This window comes from Thunnus maccoyii, chromosome 18 (assembly GCF_910596095.1).
Source record: "Thunnus maccoyii chromosome 18, fThuMac1.1, whole genome shotgun sequence".
Lineage (NCBI taxonomy): Eukaryota > Metazoa > Chordata > Actinopteri > Scombriformes > Scombridae > Thunnus > Thunnus maccoyii.
The window spans coordinates 7,449,172-7,472,148 of NC_056550.1; the positions used below are offsets into that span (position 1 = coordinate 7,449,172).

Genomic DNA, 22,977 nt, shown 5'->3' on the forward strand with positions numbered 1-22,977 from the left:
CAATATTTAGATTTTATTTATTTAACATATCATGAAACTTTGATTTAAAAAAGTTTGATTCAGAGCAAATAATCAAATGACACCAGTAGTGGAAAGTAACAAGTACAGTTTTGAGGTATTTCTACTCTACATGAGTATTCACAGTTTATACTGCTTTATAACTCCACACTACTACACATCAGAGGATAATACTGCATTTTTACTTCACTACATTTATTTAACAGATGCAGGTACTAGTTACTTTTTAGATGAACAATTTACACACAAAATGCAATAAAGCATTGTTACTGATTAAACACACAACAATATATAAAGATGATGATAAAATCAATGATAATGTTATAATAATATAATTATATAATACTGACTGCATAATTATTGCTGTTACCTTTGATACTTTAACCCTTGTGCCTCACTAGGAACTAAAAGGGTCTTTAACGTTTTATTTTTTCAATTATTTTGGCTGTGATTATGCTTTAGCCATGATTTTTGGCAAAGGTGTGTATTTTTTTATCCAATTTTGGAAATCCAACCTCAGATCCTATATTAAGTCTATAATACTTAATATAATAAGTCTATAAACTTTCAGCATGTAAGGCCCTTTTAGGTCCCATCGAAACCCCTTTAAAACCACATTTTATGATCCTGTGGTTGACTACTGCGTAAATTCATGCATTCTGTTTTTCAAACTGACTTTCACACTTTCAAACTGAAGGCCTGGCTTCAAAATTTTAGTTTTTACTATTTTCCAGCTGATTGAGCCATTTTTTCTTTTTTAACCCTTTGTGCAAAAAATGCATGCTATTTTCCTAGTTCCACTAGGGGCATTAATCCACTATTATGAATACTGCAGCCAAGTATATTGCAGCTTCAATGAGTTGTATGTGTGGGTAGGGATGTCTAAATGTGATGTATGTGTGTGTATGGAAAAATCGGTGTGTGTGTATGTATGTGTCTGTAGCCAAAATACAGACACTCAAAAAAACCCTGCATTTTTTGATCTCATGGCCACGACATTGTATAACCAAGCACTCTATTTTATTAGGCTTTCAAACTGAAGCCCTGGCTTCAAAATTGTAGTTTTTACTATTTTCCAACTGATTGAGCAATTTTCTCCTGTTTGTCCTAAAGAACAAATAAATACCATTAGAATTTCTCTCCACTAGGGGCTATGCCAGGGGCATTTCATGCATTCATTTCATTTCATGCAGCCAGTTCTCAAGCTATGCATTTCTTACCTGTGACACGCACACATGCACACACAGACACGGACACACTCACTCACTCACTCACTCACTCACTCACTCACTCACTCACACACTCACACACTCACTCACTCACTCACTCACACACTCACACACTCACTCACTCACACACTCATTCATTTCTGTTCTGAATTTTTGAATGTTAAATGTTGAATTTTGTTACATTTTGTAAAATAAATGTTGTTCGAAGTGATGTTGTATTTATGTTTTATTTTTAGAGCAAATAGGACAATATGCTATTAGAAAGTAAAAACTTTGAAGCGTTATAGGACGCTTTTCATACACTATAAGTCAACAGGTCAGATTCTATACCTTAATCTCATACTGCATAAAAAATAACAATGCATAAATATCAATGTTGTTGCTAATCATTGACATATCCCAGACCGTGATTATCAACAAAAAAAATTCTTACTTGCCCTTAGTATATTGAAAATGTTTAAATTTTTGTGTTTTCTTTTATGAAAATAAGTGGTACCATCAAAAAAACTAGCACTTAAAGGGTTGAAATTCTGAATGAATATTTGGTAGGTATGATCAGGACTGAAGGTAGTTTAAAAAATTAACTCAGTGAAAGTGGAAAAAATATAGATATCTAATATTTTTATGGCAGTTTTTGATGGGGACCTTTTAGGTCCCTAATATGCTTTATTGATACTATTTTAAAGCAAGGCCCGAGGGTTGAGTACATTTGGTTGCCAAACTTTTGTACTTTTACATAAGAAACATTTTGGATGCAGTGTTTGAGCTGGTAGTGAGGTATTTGTATCACGTGGTATTGTGTGTGTGTGTGTGTGTGTGTGTGTGTGTGTGTGTGTGTTCCGAGAAACCAATGATGTTGATTCTTAAGAGTTTCATGTTTCAGGGCATGGTATTGTTAGACTGGTTGAGCAGCTCTACCAGGTGCTGGGGTAAAAAAAAAAAACACTTTCTTAAAACTGCAACATGCTGCCAGCTTATGTTAGTCACACGCATGCCATGTTGGTCTGAGACTTTCTTTGATGTCTATGCAGGTTCATTAATTACCAGGGCTGGGTATCGTTTAAGAATTACGATTTTTGAAAATTTTGGAATATTTATTAAATAACTGTACAAAACTGTACAATGAAGTATTACCACTACAGACTGTAGCTGCTGAAGTAGTGGGTTAATCACATGTCACATTAAACTGAAGAACACTTGGGGTGATTGTCTGCAAGTAAAACCATACAAATAGTCATTTTTCTCTAGATCAAGGTACAAAAAGGATCAAATGCAGGTATTTTTTGACTGGAGGAGTTTCGATACTACTTGGTACTGGGTTATTTTGGTCAATACCTTAAAGGAGTACCAATACCCAGCTCTATTAATTAGCCATTCTTTCCAGAGGTAAACAGAAGTACTAACTAGTTAAATCAGCCAGATACAAACAGCATGCTTCACATCATCAAACACAAGACACCTCTGGGTCAATAGTGATACAGTTATGCAGTGTGCGGTAAACATACACATGGCAAAATGCAAGGGGAACTCCAAAGGCCAAGGAAAAGACGTTTGGGATTTTGTTTCCCTCTCAATGAGGAAATAAATTTAAACCCAAAGTGCCATTAACATTGATCAGTTTAGAGTACATTTTCTTTGGTAACTTCTTGTGGGAGAAAACTCACTAACATTTTATCATGATATTTAATTAGCATAAAAGAACCCAATGAATACAGAGATGTGAGCTAAGGAACAAAACTTAGTATGATATAATTTGGATGAAATAAAACTTGTCAGCTAGTATTAATTATTCACTCTCATACATTCACTCCGACATTATACACTTCATACATTATGATTTATGATTTATTATGTTGTATGGTTGTTGTACTGTGAATCTTATCTCTTCTCGTTTTCTCTTTTTCTGTTATCTCTGTCTCCTTTGTACAGTAACAATAAACAGCAAAAACAACAGAGTAGTTTCTGTGAGTAGATGATAGACCTGTCTGACTCAAGATAGATAGATAGATGATACACAATAGCTAAAATAAACTAAATAAAATCTGAAATCGTGAAATGCAATTAAAAAACTACAGAATATAGACTAAAGATGATTTGACTATATATATATATATATGACTATAATGTTAACTATAATATATACTGAACACCATACAGTTGACTCAAGAGTGTTTCTGCACCACTTACAGCTGCAAGAAAGCATATTGATGCTTTATACAAGGAGCAGTGTCAGGCAAGAAAAAATCTAATCCATGTCTGTCCAAAATGGGATGATGTGTCAGAGGACTTTCATGTTATGATGATGTCCTGATGATGACGCTGCTCTGGTGATGAGGGGCTTTAGGGGAACTGATGTGACTCCTGTGGGCTCATAGATATTAAATTGAAAGGGAGACACTGGCATTCACAACCCAGAAAACCTTCAGGAGACAAAGTCTGCATGTTTGGATTTAGTTAAACACAGAAACGGGTGGTGAAATGACGCTCTTGTTGTTCAATAAAGGCTCATTGTCTGCAGTTTTTGATGTCATACTCATGTTCAACTGGGACATCTAGTGGCCATAACGTAAGTCAAAGTAGTTCCATTAGTGAATGAATGTGATACATCTGAAACTTGATATCATCAGTATTACATGGTGTATTGGTAATGGGTGTAGACATCAGCCCTGACTGTGTAAAATCAAATAATAACGTCTGGTGTAGAACAAATTGTTTTCACTGAAATGGGTTTCCCTCTGTTTCATTTGTTCAAATAAAAATGTAAACAAACATGGGCGGCTCTGGTTGTTCTAACATCGTCATATATCTAATATTATTTGTTTAACTACTAGGTAAGTGTCATACAGTTCTGTAATCTACACACATGGGGAAACATTTAGTGCAGATCAGGTAGAATATGATTTAACTATATATATTAACTATGTTTATTTATCCAGTATTCCAGGTGGGGAACAATAACAGAGCACACACAGCAGAGTTTATTCATCTTTATTAAATGTCATTGTACATACTAGCGAGCTTTTTATGCGCAACTGCAAAGAAAAATGTTCAAGGTTCAATGTGATAAAAAGGGAATTCAAAAAAAGAAAGTGGTGATGAGCAATTAGTGGATGTGGTTTGGCTTCTAGTAGGGGATTGGTCCATAGTAGGCGGTGTAGGCAGCGATGATTCCAGAGGTGTCCATTATGTGCTCACAAGCCAGGTTGGCCTCACATACTTCTCTCAGGCTGAGTGGAGAGAGAGAGGGTGGGAATTACCACAGATTCATGATATTCCAGATGATAGAAAAGATACAACTGTATATGTTTCTGTATCTAATCTAATCTTTGACTCAATCAAGAGATCATCCAGAACCAATAAGACATGATTGGACTATGTTAGATTAAAAAGCAGATAGATATGAAATTGAATTTGATGCTGATATGTGAGGGTGCACGACCACTGAAATACCTCTCCAGCTGGGTCAGGGATAACTCTGTAGCAGCTCTCTTCTGTCTCACCACTGTAGAGGCCTGCTCCCTCTCCACAAACAAACCTGCACATCATGCACATTTAGCATAACTATGTCTTATAGACATTTGTGAAAAATTGTATAAATACATAGGATTTTATATCAATATGTGCCTATATTGATAAAATCAACCAAATAAAAGCATGTGTGGAGGATCAGGCTTGAAAATGTCGGCAGAAATGAAGAACTGTTTTGTGTTTAAAATATAGATTTTTTAGATAGATAGATAGATAGATAGATAGATAGATAGATAGATAGATAGATAGATAGATAGATAGATAGATAGATAGATCATACACAATAACTAATATAGACTAAATAAAATCTGAAATCTTGAAATACAATTAAAAAACTACAAAATAGAGACTAAAGATGCTTTGACTACATATATATATATATATATAACTATAATGTTAACTATAATATATACTGAACACCATACAGTGACAATAATATACTGTAATATAGAATGTACAGTAGGTTCATTAATTACCAGGGCTGGGTATCGTTTAAGAATTACAATACCAGTACCAATACCAATACCCTTAAAGTGATACTGATACCAATATAATACTTTAGTACCTTTTTTTTTCTATTTCATTCAATACCCAACAAGCAGTTGCGTAGAATACCATCACTCCTCCCCATCCAAATTATTTTTACATGAATACATTTTGAAAGTGTTCAAATTATTGGAATATTTATTAAATAACTGTACAAAACTGTACAATGAAGTATTACCACTACAGACTGTAGCTGCTGAAGTAGTGGGTTAATCACACGTCACATTAAACTGAAGAACACTTGGGGTGATTGTCTGCAAGTAAAACCATACAAATAGTCATTTTTCTCTAGATCAGGGTAAAAAAATAATCAAATGCAGGTATTTTTTGACTGGAGGAATTTCGATACTACTTGGTACTGGGTTATTTTGGTCAATACCTTAAAGGAGTACCAATACCCAGCTCTATTAATTAGCCATTCTTTCCAGAGGTAAACAGAAGTACTAACTAGTTAAATCAGCCAGATACAAACAGCATGCTTCACATCATCATACACAAGACACCTCTGGATCAATAGTGATACAGTTATGATGATTATGATTTGTTATGTTGTATGGTTTTTGTACTGTAAATCTTATCTCTTCTCAATTTCTCTTTTTCTGTTATCTCTGTCTCCTTTGTACAGTAACAATAAACAGCAAAAACAACAGAGTAGTTTCTGTGAAGGAGTAGATGATAGACCTGTCTGACTCAAGTCAGTGCCAAAATGGCAGAGTGTTTCTGCACCAATTACAGCTGCAAGAGAGCATATTGATGCTTTATACAAGGAGCAGTGTCAGGCAAGAAAAAATCTAATCCATGTCTGTCCAAAATGGGATGATGTGTCAGAGGACTTTCATGTTATGATGATGTCCTGATGATGACGCTGCTCTGGTGATGAGGGGCTTTAGGGGATCTGATGTGAAGTAAATACAGCGGGGAGGACCAGATTCATGTTGTGTTAAACAATATATTTATAAGGATAATGTTCAGAGGAAACAGCCAAAGTTAGCAAACACTTCCAGTATCTGGTTTATATGTCCAGCCATGGACTTGGACTTGATGTGAGAGTCCAACCACAGAAAGTGGATTTACTCCAAATTCAAGAGGTTTTTCCTGTATTGATGACAAGAATGGTTTTATCAGTCACTCAGAGAAATGTGACTCCTGTGAGCTCACAGATATTAAATTGAAAGGGAGACGCTGGCATTCACAACCCAGAAAACCTTCAGGAGACAAAGTCTGCATGTTTGGATTTAGTTAAAGACAGAAACGGGTGGTGAAATGACGCTCTTGTTGTCCAATAAAGGCTCATTGTCTGCAGTTTTTGATGTCATACTCATGTTCAACTGGGGCAATAATGTAAGTCAAAGTAGTTCCATTAGTGAATGAATGTGATACATCTGAAACTTGATATCATCAGTATTACATGGTGTATTGGTAATGGGTGTAGACATCGGCCCTGACTGTGTAAAATCAAATAATAACGTCTGGTGTAGAACAAATTGGTTTCACTAAAATGGGTTTCCCTCTGTTTCATTTGTTCAAATAAAAATGTAAACAAACATGGGTGGCTCTGGTTGTTCTAACATTGTCATATATCTAATATTATTTGTTTAACTACTAGGTAAGTGTCATACAGTTCTGTAATCTACACACATGGGGAAACATTTAGTGCAGATCAGGTAGAATATGATTTAACTGTATTTATTAACTATGTTTATTTATCCAGTATTCCAGGTGGGGAACAATAACAGAGCACACACAGCAGAGTTTATTCATCTTTATTAAATGTCATCACACTATTCTACAGGCTGACAGAAATGATAGAACTATAGCGACAATTGTGTGGGTCTATGCAGGATGGAAAAATATTCACATGCCAATCCTCTTGCTCTACTCTTACCCATCTGCTCACATCTGTATCCCTACATCTCCTGCTTTTTCATTGGTGTAACAACTTCTACATACTGGCAAGTTTTTTGCGCATGTGCTTAGAAAAATGTTCAAGGTTCAATGTGATAAAAAGGGAATTAAAGAAAAGAAAGTGGTGATGAGCAATTAGTGGATGTGGTTTGGCTTCTAGTAGGGGATTGGTCCATAGTAGGCGGTGTAGGCAGCGATGATTCCAGAGGTGTCCATCATGTTCTCACAAGCCAGGTTGGCCTCACATACTTCTCTCAGGCTGAGTGGAGAGAGAGAGGGTGGGAATTACCACAGATTCATGATATTCCAGATGATAGAAAAGATACAACTGTATATGTTTCTGTATCTAATCTAATCTTTGACTCAATCAAGAGATCATCCAGAACCAATAAGACATGATTGGACTATGTTAGATTAAAAAGCAGATAGATATGAAATTGAATTTGATGCTGATATGTGAGGGTGCACGACCACTGAAATACCTCTCCAGCTGGGTCAGGGATAACTCTGTAGCAGCTCTCTTCTGTCTCACCACTGTAGAGGCCTGCTCCCTCTCCACAAACAAACCTGCACATCATGCACATTTAGCATAACTATGTCTTATAGACATTTGTGAAACATTGTATAAATACATAGGATTTTATATCAATATGTGCCTATATTGATAAAATCAACGGAATAAAAGCATGTGTGGAGGATCAGGCTTGAAAATGTCGGCAGAAATGAAGAACTGTTTTGTGTTTAAAATATAGATTTTTTAGAGATAGATAGATAGATAGATAGATAGATAGATAGATAGATAGATAGATAGATAGATAGATAGATAGATAGATAGATAGAAAGATAGATAGATCATACACAATAACTAATATAGACTAAATAAAATCTGAAATCTTGAAATACAATTAAAAAACTACAAAATAGAGACTAAAGATGCTTTGACTATATATACATAATTATAATGTTAACTATGATATGTACAGTGATAGTAATATACTGTAATCAATCAATATTCTACAGTAAATGCGACTTATTTCAAACAAATGTTAAACTATTTTTTATTAATTTTATGAAGGAGGCACTTGAACATTTCTGAAAATCAAGTGACTGACTCACACTTACATAGTAATTGATTTCATAAACTGTGGCAGAATACATGCATATTGATGATACAGTCAAAATCATATTGTTGAATCATGATCTTACCCTCCTGAGCAGGGTTGTCACTTGCAAGCTGGGTGCCAGTTGAGGCATCTGTCAAAAATGAAGAGAAAAATATGAATAATAATTATTTTGTTGTTAAATGTTCAGCGCAGGAAGTGTCATTTTTTCAATTGATTCCTTTTACCAAAGTTTAATGCAACACTTTGTCTTCACTTAAGTCAAATAAATCAGTTTTTAAACTTTGTTTTCAGAGTAACAAATACTTGAAGTTGAAATAATATAATATAGTGTTTTAATAAAGAGCTTTTTCTAACATGTAGGGTGTAAGTCTGCATATAGCTGTGTAGATCTTACCTGAAGTCAGACAGATGACTGCCAGAGAGCAGAGAACCAGGATGGCCAAAGTCTTCATCTTTCAGCTTCTTTCTTCAGCGTCTGCAGTATCAGGCAACAAGTAGGACTGGAGACTGTTCTGTCTTCTGTCTCTTTCTCTTACACATATGTACATAAATACACACTCCAATTTATAGATGCAGGCCCTCACTGTGACATGGATATTTGATTGGTTAGGGAATCAAGTATCACCCACCCACACAGACGCAAAAATACACACCTCCACAAAAATCGTGTATACAAAATCACATTTTATGAATATGTTTGTTTGCATAAATGCACACACACACATGCATGCATGCATACATGCACGCATGCACACACACACACACACACACACACACACACACACAAACACACACACACACACACAAACACACACACACACACACACACAGAAAGAATGTAGATTCTCTGCTTCCAAAAGGTGGGTATTTGTTTTAAAGCATAGGTGATGAGAAAATAAATGTGGGTGACTGATAGCCACAAATATCAGCCTCTGGAAGTGGCTCTCAGTGAAAAACATTTTACACCTTGTTTAGGTCATTTTAGCAGCTGCTGAGAAGCCAGATTGTCCCTGTGATTCATTGTTTGCATGTGCATCTGAGTTTCTTTTTCTACACCTTGAAAAGGCAGGTTTTTGTGTAAAAATGAAAAAAAAGTAGTAACGAATTTGAATTGGCATGCTTAAACACCAAAAAGAGACACAGAATTAATGGATTTCGCTGCAGAATAAAATTAACCAGACCACTTGATGTCATATTTGGAGATGATAATAAAAAGTTTTTATGAAGTGTTAGAAATGCAATGCCAGCTGTCAGCCTGGAGAGGTCAGAGTTTTACAGTGCACCCACACACTTTTCCACTTAGGTCAATAAGTGCATGCAGCAGAAAACTCTGTCATTCAAACTGAAATGGAGAAACCACTGTCTCTCATTATGTGACATGATTTTAATCTGAGGGTTTTTTCTTTTATTACAAACCGCAGTGATTTCCTACATAAAGAAGGCAACACTTAGAAACAACCCCAGTCTGTTTGAAGAGTTTTGGAAGGGTAATTTGAAATGTGCAAAGATATTTTTACCAAAACACATGGGTGGTTGTTTGCCAATGAAGTAGAAAGCTACATACAGTAGAGTGGCACATGTAATTTCATTTTATTTAAAACATGACTTTACATTGAAAACTGTTATTTTAAAGATTGGGAATTTGGCCATACACTCAATAACAGTATCTGATGTTCTCTGGCTACTACAGTATATATATATATATATTACCATAGATGTATTTCTGAAAAAATCCTCTGAACTTCCTAAATTTATGATATGAAAATTGGTTCTGAGATTTTTTTTTTCTCTCTCTCTCTCTCATGTTCCTTTTTCTGACTGGATATTTAGATTCTGGACCGGTCTTGACAGCATTATACGGGGTGTAATTTCACTGTCTGGTTCAGTGCTGGTGCCCTGTCTCGTTTCACCGAGGGACTTCAAGGATTCAGTCCCAGGACATCTTTAATTGCGCACATTTGTGGCCTCGTGGCGACACAGAAAAACAAACATCCAATATCACTGTGTTTTTTTGGCGGACATTGACTGTTTGCTGACCTGTCTTTGTTTTCATGACTGTCTGAAGCAGCGAGGACAAGCAGATGTGAGATTCCTCCTAAGATCACAAGAACCTCAATCTTTGCTACACCCTGTAGTCAGCAGTGCATGCAGTAGTACAGTATGTGTCCTTGTTTAACTCTGTGACATGACTCATCGTCAGGTCACTGCTTGTTAAAAATCACAACAGGAAATCAATTTTCTGAATGAAATCCCTTCTTAAATAATTTTTCCGGGCTACTCTCAAGCCTTTATGCTAATTTTCTATCTTTAGCACTCACAAAAGTTTCACCACTATCATTCTAACATCTGCGAACACTTCCACTAAATACAAAACACTCCCATGTGGCAAACAAATGGCACAAACAGGATTAAGACAAAACCCAATAAAGGAGATTTTATTGTTTTTTCAAAGCAATGGAAATAATCTCTGACACACAGTGTGTCAAAGTGTGACAGATACACCTTATGAAAAGAAAACTAGATTATTCCCTCTGACAACAGTGCTGGCCTGCATAGATAGGTGGATAATGTAAGAAATGGTTAGCGAACAGTGCGCAAAACAGAGTCATTTTCATTCAAGCACATCACATAAATCTCATAAATGCTGGGAAGGTGTGATAATAGTGGATAAAAAGTTATCCTGAGATTATATAAAAGATGGGTCATGTATTTCTACATGTGTATAATGATGGGTTGCCAGGAGATTTGAGCCTTACTGGATGCCTCAGTATTTATAAAAATGTGTTTTCTTCTAGGATTGTCATATCACATCTAGAAGAGGCCATAAAAACAACATAAATTATATAAAAGGATATGTGGAATGTAGTAATGCACACTCATATCCAGACGAGAATGATCATTTTTGCATTAGACAGACAGATACTTTAAGTTTTAGTATTGACGAGCTGCAGCTGGTCCCTGGGGTTGATTTTGGGACGCAAAGTATCTCTGGTAGGCCTGCTGGTAGCCGTTGCGATAGGCATAGTAGCGGCAGGGAGAGTAGTCCTCACAGATCTCCGCCTGTCTCTCCGCTGGAGACTTCATCTTCCTGGACACGGAAGAAGGGAGGGCGGGGGGGAGAGCAGATATACAAAGGCAGACAGAGACGGTTAGAGGATGGAATGAGGCGAGCAGAAGAGAGACAAGGAAGAGAATTGTAATCAGAAACAGATACATAACAGCCAGCGGCTTTGGTTTTGATTATATTTCTTGTTTAATCTCATGAACATAATTATTGCATTCAAGCATTTATCCTCAGCTTTAGGCTCTGTGTGTTTGTGTGGATGTTTTAAGCATATGTAGATGTTTAATAGTCTCATTATGTTTTGTCTTAATCATCATGTCTGTGTGTTAATGTGCATTTTCTTGAGTGTCAGCATGTCAGTTTTTGTGAGTATGTGGTTTTATCCATTTTGTACGTGATAGATCAACGTTTATGTGTTCTGTGTGCATATATGTGGTTGTGGGCTTTACCTTCCAAAGTAATAGTTGTAGCCGTTTCCTCTGGGTGGGTTGTGTGCGTTGCCCCTCTGTGGCGGGATGAATGCGTTGGCTCGATGCGGGGCCACAAACAAATCTGCAACCACAAAACTTTACTAGACAAAAATTCCTATTTTAAGCAGGTCAGGCATGCAACTGATCAGGGATCAGGTTTTTTTACAGGGTGGGGAAATGTTAGTGGAGGGTAAAATGAGATGTAAATGCTTTTCTGTGTAACAGGCTGTGTCATATTTGTTAGAAATGCATGCATGTTTTTCCATGAACGAGAGATAACATTTAATCACCTTCAAGGGATTCTGTGCTTTCATGAGAGTCTACGGGAAAAACATGGAATGTGGTTAATCATAAATGATAAATCGCTGTCTGTATCTGACACATTGCAGTTTATAAATAGATCATAGCTGCTGAATGATAGCACAGTGAGGATGCAGGGGAGGATCTGTACCATAGCAGACGCAGAGGGAGACCACAGCACAGAGTGCCAGACACTGAAGAAGGCTCCTCATCTTGCGGCTTGTTTATCTGCCTGTCTGCTGGAAAACAGGAGAAAGGTGTTTCGGTGAGTCATGTCAGAACCAAAGTAAGAGTTATATAGGAAAAGGGAGAGAAAGATGAGAGGAAGAGAAACATAAAGAGAGAAAAATTGGCTTAGATTTTGAATCTGAGGGTAAACAGGGAAGAACCACAACTAAGCATAGATGACTTAAAGTGGCAAAGTTTCTAAATCTGTGCCTGTGGTTTTGTGTATATGAAAGCTAGAGCCAGACATATAAACTACTGATATAAACTGCCCCGTTGATATATATACGTTATTTTCTCCTTGCTGTATATATTGCAGAATTTCTGCATGGGACAAGCACAAACTAAAGTTCTGTTCCTAAGACCACACTGAAGACCTTCACTGAGACAGAGTCAGGTCCAAATCCCCACACGCCATTCAGCAGCTGCAACCTCAGTTTATGGGAAGAACCACGAGAGTACAGCTGTGGCTGAGAATAGTTGTGTAAGTGCCAATTAATGGAGTCCAAATACACTTAAACTTAATGCAGGGAGATAACTGTAATTACAAAGAAGCAGGTATTTTATATGGCTCTATATGGCTCACACTCACATTGTACATGTATACACACATATGTACTCAAGCAAGGTGTGTGACACCTGTACAAACGGCAAAGTCAGATGTCCAACTTGGAGCGCACACACACACTCACTCTGTCTCTCTAACACACACACACGCACACATGCTATATTCGCATGCCTGCGCTCCAGAAAAGCTTTCATCCCCATCTACTGTTTGTGGGATTTGGATGGGATTCGATTTCAGCAACCCCCTCCCTCTCCCTCTTTTCGCTGTCAATAGCTGCTTTCATTATACATAAACACATACACAGACACACACGTTCACACTCACGCAGTGTGCTCTTAACATCAGCCCCTCAAGCTGGCTTGGCTTCAGTCAAATCCAGACTCAGTGGGCGCAGGAACAGCAAGCCCGGGGCCCAAAGTTCAAAAAGCTACTTACAAAGGCTGGCAAGGACAGCTAGACGTGTGTGTGTGAGTGTGTGTGTGTGTGTGTGCGTGTGTGTGTGTGCGTGTGTGTGTGTGCGTGTGTGTGTATGTGTGAGGTGCTGACAACAGTGTCTGCAGAATTTTATGCCCGTCTGAATCTTAGTAGGGGTCCTTGAGGGTTTGCAGCCAACTCCCCTGTAGGCAGAATGTGCCCACCTCATTGGAAAAAGCCGCTGGCATGATGCTAGACATGCACAGAGCCAACCCAAGGTTACATATCAAAAACAGAGCCAGACTGTAGGCCTACTGTATTACAGTAAGCAGGGAAAGACGATTGCAAGTTGCTGCATTATATTAAAAAAAGTCAAAGATACATCTTGAGGACATCAGTTAATACAGAAAATTAGAAGTTTTGACAAAGTTTTGCTTGGTTAAAAGATGTAAAATACTTCTACTTTTCATCTGCCATTACTTTTAAGAGATTATTTGCTCTAATGTACTTACCGTGATTATGGAGTGAGAAGTCTTGGAAATATCTCTCTGTGTATTTTCTCCTGAGGAATATTTCCTAATTCCTGACAGCAACGCTTTTATACTCACCTCATGTCCCCCCACCCTCTTCATTTCACCCACCGACTCCCTCCCCACCACCTCCCCTTAGCCCTCGCCCTCTCTCCTCCCTCCTCATACTATCAGCCCTCTTTTCCACCATTTAATCAGACCAGAGTATTAGCTCACATTCTCCCCCTGACTCCCACGCCTTCACCAAAAAAGAAGTGGATGACAGAGAGACGAGGAGGAATGGAGAAAAACATGCAAAGGGTAAACAGAAAGGCAGAGAGGAGGGTGAGGAAAAGCTGGCACAGGGGGCGTCTAACCTGCTCCATAGCAGGTACATGATAATATTTGTTGCTATGTTTGCCAGCACGGCAGCAAAATATGAAAAGAACACCATACAGACACCGCATGGACTAACTTTACTTTTTGGCCCCCATATGTCATATGTAGAGAAGCATGTACTGTACTTGTGTTGGTGTTTGTTTCAGAGAGCAGCCTACACTGTTGTTTTATAGGGGGATTTTGGGTAAAATATCCCTTTAACTTCCATCAATGGAATCTTTGTTCTCATAAAGGCCATTAACTCTGTTTTTCTGCGTGTCACTTGTAAACATAATGGAAAATGAGGATGTGATCACCCTCATACTTATGCCTATTAAGAACACATATTTGTGAAGATGTCTGAGGTGCAAGTTGTTTTGTCTCAAAACAAAGTTAAGTGCTTATACACAAGCTAAACAGCTGTGTCTCACCCAGCATGTCTTTATACATAGTACTTATGTCAAAGTTAATGTAGTATTGACACAGAACAACATTTCTATGGTGTATATCTGAGAGTTATGCAACACCACATCACGTTTGACTCAGCCAGAAAAACTCTGTGAATAGCTGCAGACCCTCGCCAACAGTAAACAAACAGGAATAGGATGACATACTATGCCAGGAATCAGCAGGGCTCAGACAGACAGATAAACAGTAAGACAGATATAAAGATAGAGATAAATCCCGCTTACAGATAAGAGCGGGGGAACTCATGATTAAGAGTGGCGAGAGAGTTAGATGGAGTCAGATGGAGCAGAGAGAGAAAGCACATGTTGTGGTTGTAGATGTTTTGGCTCTGGGGTTACAGACATATTCAGTGATGCGGTCATATTAGGCTGTTAAATCTGGAACCGCTGAGCAGCGGTTTGGTTCTTTAACATGAGATATTCTATGTTCTGTTCCTATAGGCAGATACCAACACAATGAGGGAAGGAAAAATGAATGAGCTTGATTGTTTTCTTTCAGATTTCAAAGATGTTTACTCTGGTGAAGTGGATTTGTGACTCAACCACCCTATTTAAGTTAAGTAGTTTTGAATTTGTTCCTAAACTTATTTAGGAACAAACTCTTAACTCTTCAATCTGACTTACTTAATCAGACAGAACAGAAGAGGCAAAAACAGGGCGAATGAGAGAACATGGAGAGGGTGATTACATAGGAAAAAAATGTGAAATGGCACATTTTTTCACGCTCCCTCCAATGTTTTGTTCTCCCTCAGCTCATCTCTAAAGTCATATTTCTGCTGTTCTCCTTGCGTACATCCCCCTCTCTTTACCTCCATGTAAGTTTGGTACTTTTCCTTTTTATCACTCCCTCTCATGCAGCCAATAATCTGTGGTGGTCATTCACCTTCTCAGCCTTCCCACTCTTTCCGGTGCAACTAAATATCTAGTTCTTGAATTATGTCATGAATGCACTTTAGAGGGCCAGAAGCATGTTTTTGTTAGCGGTGGACTGTGCCAGAGTCTCCGATAAATGACCACGAAATGAAAACAGAAGAGAGTGAAAAACAGGGTGGGAGATTCCCAACGGGGCTGAGTGCAATGGTTGTGACTAACAGGGTGCACCTGCAAAGCACATCTGGGCTTGAACTGAAGAGAGAGGTCATACAAGAGGAGGAGGTGACACTGTATCAGAGACAAAAAGGCCAATTCAGATGAAGCATTTAGGAGGAAGGGTGACATTGGAGGTAAAGCTGTGAGAATAGATAGATAGATAGATAGATAGATAGATAGATAGATGTGCGTGTGGTAGAAGTGCAGCATGTGGATGAAAGAAGGAGCAATGGCAGGAAAGAATTAGCATTTGGTGGGAGTAAACAGAGGGAATCAATGTAGACGTGAGGAAGTGAAGGAAAGAGCATGAATTTCACAATGAGGGCATGACCACAAATATGTAAACCATCAAAATAATGTCTCTAAAAACACTAAAGATACATCCTAACCTATTTGAGCTGGCTTGTACTTCCTTCAGTGGTTAAGCAGGTGTACCTCAGTCTGCTCTGTGGTTTAGTCGGTCAGAGCGGACGAAACACAGACACACACTAATCCAACAACAACTCCCAAATAAGTTGCCATACCAGGCCCTTAACTGGAAAGTCCTAATATTTTTGCTGCTAATTTTACGGCTCATTTTCTTCAGTGATTCATTTTTTGATTTCAATCTGAAAACAGTAGATGCATTAAGGAGTGAGTGACTCAGATCAAGTCTCTGAAAACATCTAGTGATGTAATCTCGTTCCCTGGCTCTGCCGGTCCGTCGGATGGTGGGGGATGCAGCCAGACAGGATGAAGGACAGACATTTCTCAGGACTGTTCTCCTTGTCTGAGCCTCTGATGGCCACTGTTGTCCCGCAGCTGTGAATTTTGCCATATGAATGTCAACAAAACTTTGTGTAGATTTATGAGTGCTGCATACCAGTGGTGTCCCGCAGCACACATGGATCTTCAAGTCTGTTTTTCCTTTTAATTATGGATTGATTTTGAAATCTAAGTATGTGGGATTTGCATGCAACGAAAAACATCAAAAAGAGTTCAATCATACACTGTCTTATGATCTTTCATTTCAGAAGGTCAACTGAAAAGAAAAGAAAAAGAGAAATCCATTTGCGTCAGTTCTTCTGGCATCTGTCAGGGGTCATCATCGATTAACAAAATCCAGGGAGCACATGCAGTAGAGGTATTATGGGTGTGCCCAAATACAAATACGTTATTGCGCAAAGCACAAATAGTGTTTTTTTTTTTTACAAATATTTGTTTCAATAAAATATTTTAAAAATTATTTGTTTTCAGGAAAAAACAAAACATGTCAAATACCAGCGTGCAGGTCGGTTACATCGCTGTCTCAGGCTCTCTTCTCTGCTCCGCTGTTACGTCTATCAGCAGGTCTCAACGAGGGGAGTCACATCCACCTGCTACATGACACACAGTTCCTAATGTGGACATCAGTCCTGGAGTTGGAGGTGTTCCCCAAAGATAAAGCTGAGCTACTGACCATAACCTGTTGTTCCCCTTCTCCTTTCCACAAAGTTAGGTTGTAAAAAATAGGCAATAAATGAAAAGTGAAAAGCACTAATCGCCTTCAAAGTTCTTCCCTACACATTACACGGTGTGCTGTCTCTGTGTTATGGGTGCATAAATAGGTAGAGGTCTGTCTGCAATGAGGCGATGAATAAAGTTTTAGCTCAGTAGTCAGTGCTGTCGTCTATGATCTGGGAGACTCCAGTTTGAGACCCTGTGTGGGGACCTCCTTCATAAGGTAGTTTATTAATGAACACTTATTGGAACATTTTAATTTTCTAAAATTAAAAGTGTAATAAAAACAAAAACAGCATTTTAAGCCTCATTCCACTTTTATTCAAATACAAATACTAATACAAATAATTTTGCTGCCTCAACAAATACAGATACAAATACTGGGCTCTCTGCACATCCCTGTGGTGAATAAGGATCATCTACCACTTGTTTTATCAGGTTCAACCTAACTGCTCTACCACCTATCAGCTCTGCCTCGATGCCTATCCAACACTATGTGCCGCAGAAATTTAGATATATGGAGGACAAAAACATTACTGAAACATTTTCCATTGGCATTGACTTGAACTATGTTGTTGTCAGGTAGCATTGCAACCCCCATGTAGAAGGAAGGGAACTCAAAGCACTAATGCATTGTGCTTATGTGAAAAGGCATCAGTGGAAAACTTAAAGGCATAAAAAGTGCTATTGAAGAGCAAGACTGACCTCTGAAGCAAGTTGCAGGAATACATAGTGTTGGTTTTAAGTTGTTCTTCAAGAAAATCTGCAGAGGTTTAAAGGAATAGTTTGACATTTTGGGAAATACAGAAATTGATACTGCTCTCATGTCTGTACATTAAATATGTAGCTTAGCTTAGCATAAAGACTGGAAATAGGGAAACAGGCAGCCTGGCTCTGTTCAAAGATAACATCTGAATAACTGCACCTCTAAAGCTCACTAATTAACACGTTTAATCTCGTTTGTTTGTAATCCATACAAAAAGTGAAATGTAAAAATCACTCCTTCTTAAACAATCTTTATGATAAACTAAGCTAAGCTAGAATAAGCTAAGCTAGCTAAGCCAAAATAGCCTAACCACTGGTTTGCCAACTCTCATGCTTATGGCATGTGACACACGCTTTCACCTTAAGTCTCACACTCTCACGCTGCCCAAACTCTTCTCATGCCAAAACACTGCAACACCAACAGAGATGAACAGGCGAATGGTCAAAGTCTTCTTGGTATAGAGTGACAGTTAAACCAAGTGAATTATTTTTACAGTTATACGCAGGGTTGTAGTTGAGACTAAACGCATGTAAACGCTGTTTCCCCACCTCTCAAATTTTGAAATAGTGTTTACACAAACTTCCCATCACTTTACAGCTGTTGGTGGCTCAGTCAGACCGGTTACCTACCACAGTTTCTGTTGTAACTTCTAGGAGTGCTTGCTTTTTCTGTTTGAACATTGTATCCTCGTATGAGACATGGAGACATCTGTTACTGTTAACAGGGAGCGACCAATAATCCACCACTCACCCGTGCTACGCAAACAAACAAATCCTCCATGCTGAAGCTTGCAGGCAGACTAGAGCTGCTTTCATAGTACAGAATGAATCAGAGTTCAGAGGATCATATATGACACTAACTGACATGTGCACCATTGAATAATAATGTCAGACAAAGGACCACAAAGTAAGTAGCTAGCAAAAACTCCTCAGCAAAAAGTGGAGCTTAAGTTTTTTAAATTGACATTAGTGTTGTTTTAACCATCTAGTTTATCTTGTGTTGCTGCTTTAGCCCACTTTACAGTAATTTTAATGTAACATTAGCTTGATTGCTTGGATATCTTAACTGCTGCTGCATTCCCACTGTGTGTTGTTTGTTCACTGTAATTAACACCATAGAAGTTAAATTTATGCTTTATGCTCACTGAGATTTTTAAAGGAAGGCTTTTTACATTTTCAGAGTAAAGGAATCAGGAAAGAGGAGACAGAATCGAGGAAGAATTGCAAGATGTGACGGTGCTGAAAGACACCATTACAAACAAGGAGAAAGAACTGATTCAAGATTAAAGAAAAAGTTTAAGGGAGAGAGGCAGCCCAGGCATCAGGTGATGGAGAGACATAAACAAAGTCAAAGCAGGAAATCTGGTAAGGAACTTACAGCTGTATCTAGATGAATTGCTGTTCTGTTAAATATTTTTAAAGGCACAATCTGTTATCCAAATATAAACTTAAGGGCATCCCCACTAACAAAAGTCAAAGCACAAGATTGAAACCTGCTCTAAAATGACTTACAGAGCTCTTAATACAGGTACTAACACAACAACTCTATTAACATGGTGTTTTCTTTAGCTGTTAAAATGTTGTTGACCTCAGCAACTGAACTTTAGTGTTGGTCATGGTGGGGAAAATGATGTTAACCATGCTAGGTCTGTTAAACATAAGTGCGCCCAAGAAGCCACAAAGAACACATTAACCGTCCATCAATTACAGCAGGGCAGGCAGTACAGGCACCTGCTGATTAGATCTCTGGAGCTGAGTGAGGAAACCCTTTTCATAATATAAAAATTATGGTCAGGAGGGGTCCCAGAAAATCTCCCGTATGCCCAATGTTGACCGGTATGAGGGAACAAGGAGAAGTAAAAGATAACATTTTAAGTTGATGACAACTATGCTTTTTACTTGCAACAAAACCTTTGCAAATAAAAAGCCAATAAGTACTTCATGCTTTATGCTGCTTTGCCTGTAGTGTCCCATCCACCACCAGTATGTTTTACACAACCACAGTGTGGTGGCTAGGCTAATACTGGACCAATAAGCGGTATCAATAATGATCTCTAATTATGATAATGCAGCCAATACCCATAATTCACAGGGACTGCAACAACACACTACAAATATAACATGAAGAAAGTCAAGGAGATGTTTGCCTCTGTTCATCCCTGTATTAAGCTAAGCCTATTTTTAATTCAGATTGCATTGGCTACATTACATATTGTACGTCATGGGATGACAAATTAGTAGGCAGATTTACTTACTGGTTAGTGTGGCTGTCCGTCCTGCCAGTGTGGCATCCATAAAAAAATAGTGAAGGACACTGATGTATATGACGTATTTGGCTGACTGAATGAGTGTGTGTCCATGCATATATTCAGCTCTCTCTCTCTGTGTGTGTGTGTGTAAACCCTTGTTATTGTTATTTTTTAACTGGAGAACATTCAATAAAATGTTGTAGTTTCAATATGGGAAACAACAAGACTTTCATTAATGAATGAACCTGTGTGCTCTTTATTGGGTTAGCGTGTGTCTAATATTGTGAAATTGTGAATATTTCCCTGAGTGAAAGTCCTGGGGTGGTGTAGTCAGGCTGTATCTTTAAATCTTAGACCTAAGCTCCCGCTCTCCTCACATATGCAAACTATGCACAGTTTTAAATCCTGATGGTGAATTGAGTCCAAATATGTGCACATGAATAAGTCATTTGCACGTATGTGATTAAGTGATTAAGCCCATCAAAATCTCACTCCAGCCAGGTACACAAAGTTGGCAACCCTGCTAACTGGCTGCTGGCTCAAGCTAAATATTTACAATACAGATGTAAGTGTATTCCTTTAAATATCTTTTTTTAATTCATGCACATTTGCAACTTGCTCATCAAAGTTAAATCTGCATTAACTGATTTTTTTTGGCCAGTTGGGGCAGCAGAAAGAAGTTGTGAACACAACACTGACATACAGTATCACTTTTTAATTTGATATAATACACTTTTACTACAAACAGTTTCTTATTTACACAGCCAGCAGTTACAGAGCAACATTGTCGTTCATTTGGAGTCATGCTTCTGTTCACCTGGTGAGTCTAAGTCCAATAGTCACTCTCTTTTAGCTCTGTTTTTGTTTAGGCTGCTAAATGCTCCACAAAGCAGGTAGTGTACAGTGGGTTTTTAAAGCATTTTCTCTGAAAACAGCTGCCACGACACTATCAGAGCGGTGAGAGTGAACCAAAACAGTAAAGTTGCAAAAAAAGCTCTGTAAAGCTCTGTAAAGCTGAGGGGAGCTGCAGAGTCAGGTGGCAATTCTCTGTAGGTTCATTACTAGAAGTGACATCTTTGACACTGTCAATGTTGTTACATTGTAAATATTAAAAATATTGATTATGACCATATTCATATTCTTTAAATGTAACAATTGGACATGCTATGCTAACCAATGCTGTTGTTACAGAACAGCTTCTACTCTGGCAGTCATTTAAGTAATGTCGCTAATCCCTGCTGTTACATGATTGAGTAGAAATATATTTGGATTGTTCCATTGGAAAGCAGACTAAATCCATGTTTAGAGGTGGATTTCAACTCTTGAACCACAAATGACTCATATGTATACACCCTGGTTGTCTCCTTTTCTCCAGACTCAGCAAAGATTGTGTTCCACTCGTTGTTCCAAGAGGAATCCTGTTTATTTAACACCTCATATTCGCATCGACAAACCTTCAAACTGTCAGCAGGAGCGGTGCTGAGGATAAGAGAGACAGCTGGCTGAATGCTGTCAAAGACAAACTGCCTCGTAGCTACAGTGTCTCACCTCTTTCCCTTTCGTCTCCTGTAATCTTTTGCTTCTACAGCCAACCTGTTATTACAGAGAGATCACATAAGTACATATAATTCTAATTAGGAAATAGTTTGCTTTCATATGAGAGAATAGCATCAGGTTGAGTCCTGCATAATTTTGGATTTAATCTTCAGTGAGGGATCGGTTTCACAAGATTGTCCTACATTCATTTGTAGCCCACGCACAGAACATCCAAATAAACTTTTATGCGTACTTCTCACTGTGTGTCTTGGAAGTGTTAGTGTTTTTTTGTTTTTTTTTACTTTGTGTCCATGTGGCAAAAGAATGTGCTTGGCTTCAGCTTGTGAGCTGTTAAATTTTTAGCACAGAATTAATTATTTAAGTATCGTATGTCTTCAATGTGTCTATAGGGAATGTGAAGATTCGTGCACACACTGCATTGCATGTTGGGATGGGGGCGCCATATTGGGAGGAACGTGCCCTGTTCCCTGCCTGTGCCTGCTACGGTGCTATGATGGTTGCCTGCTTACCTTTTTCTTTTGTTTGGCTAAAAAATTGGTTAAATAGTTTAAAAGTTACAAATCACTTGAAGCTCATGAACAGTTTTGCCGTGGCTGGGTGCAAGATCTACTAATTCACACGCCGGCAAACTGCAAGAGCACAGTCATACTCACAAAGGTAACACTCCTCTTTTTGGCTCAATTATTAAATCAGACAAAATACAAAACTTACTAGACAGTTAAAGGACAGACAGCGATGAAACATCTGTTCAGCATAAAGAACAATAATTATCTGAACTTAAATTAAGTTTACTGTGAAGTGACAATAACAATTATACAGAACCAAGGAGGAAAGTTAGTTATCTTTTGTATTTCAGTGGTCAAATATACTTATACATTGAGCTCAAACTGATCTATATACAATTAATTTACATATGTGATTGTATTTACAGAAGCAGCCTGTGCCATAGCCTCTGTACAGTGCAGGAGATGAAGACACCTCCAGCCTGGACAGTAGACCCTCTAATGTTCATGTCCACTCTGCCAGTCTTTGAAAGAAATCATAAACATTAATATTTTGTAATGTACTTGTTCCTAATGTACTTGTTACACCA

The 22,977-nt window shown here is 38.1% G+C and overlaps 2 protein-coding genes and 1 long non-coding RNA gene across 4 annotated transcripts; 1 reads left to right on the forward strand and 2 right to left on the reverse strand.

Annotated features, from left to right (window-relative positions):
- Positions 1 to 7,103: 7,103 nt before the first annotated feature.
- LOC121884690 (bone gamma-carboxyglutamate (gla) protein) lies at positions 7,104 to 8,802 on the reverse strand. Its single transcript, XM_042393645.1, has 4 exons — positions 8,745 to 8,802; positions 8,433 to 8,480; positions 7,709 to 7,793; positions 7,104 to 7,485 (listed from the first exon to the last, which is right to left on the reverse strand). The coding sequence occupies exons 1-4, from the start codon at positions 8,800 to 8,802 to the stop codon at positions 7,383 to 7,385; spliced, it is 294 nt and encodes a 97-aa protein (XP_042249579.1). The 3' UTR covers positions 7,104 to 7,382.
- Positions 8,803 to 10,758: 1,956 nt separating this feature from the next.
- On the reverse strand, positions 10,759 to 14,004 carry LOC121884215 (matrix Gla protein). 2 transcript variants are annotated; one of them, XM_042392892.1, is made up of 5 exons: positions 13,904 to 14,004; positions 12,336 to 12,420; positions 12,175 to 12,204; positions 11,864 to 11,966; positions 10,759 to 11,438 (listed from the first exon to the last, which is right to left on the reverse strand). In XM_042392892.1, the coding sequence occupies exons 2-5, from the start codon at positions 12,394 to 12,396 to the stop codon at positions 11,282 to 11,284; spliced, it is 351 nt and encodes a 116-aa protein (XP_042248826.1). In that variant the 5' UTR covers positions 12,397 to 12,420; positions 13,904 to 14,004; the 3' UTR covers positions 10,759 to 11,281. The 2 variants fall into 2 exon arrangements, with proteins under 2 accessions (XP_042248826.1, XP_042248827.1); XM_042392893.1 differs by having other exon boundaries at positions 12,336 to 12,423; positions 13,904 to 14,002.
- A 4,787-nt stretch (positions 14,005 to 18,791) lies between these two features.
- Positions 18,792 to 22,542, forward strand: LOC121884670. Its single transcript, XR_006092401.1, has 3 exons — positions 18,792 to 18,985; positions 19,259 to 19,443; positions 21,703 to 22,542. It is a non-coding gene; the product is annotated as an uncharacterized LOC121884670 (long non-coding RNA).
- Positions 22,543 to 22,977: the final 435 nt, after the last annotated feature.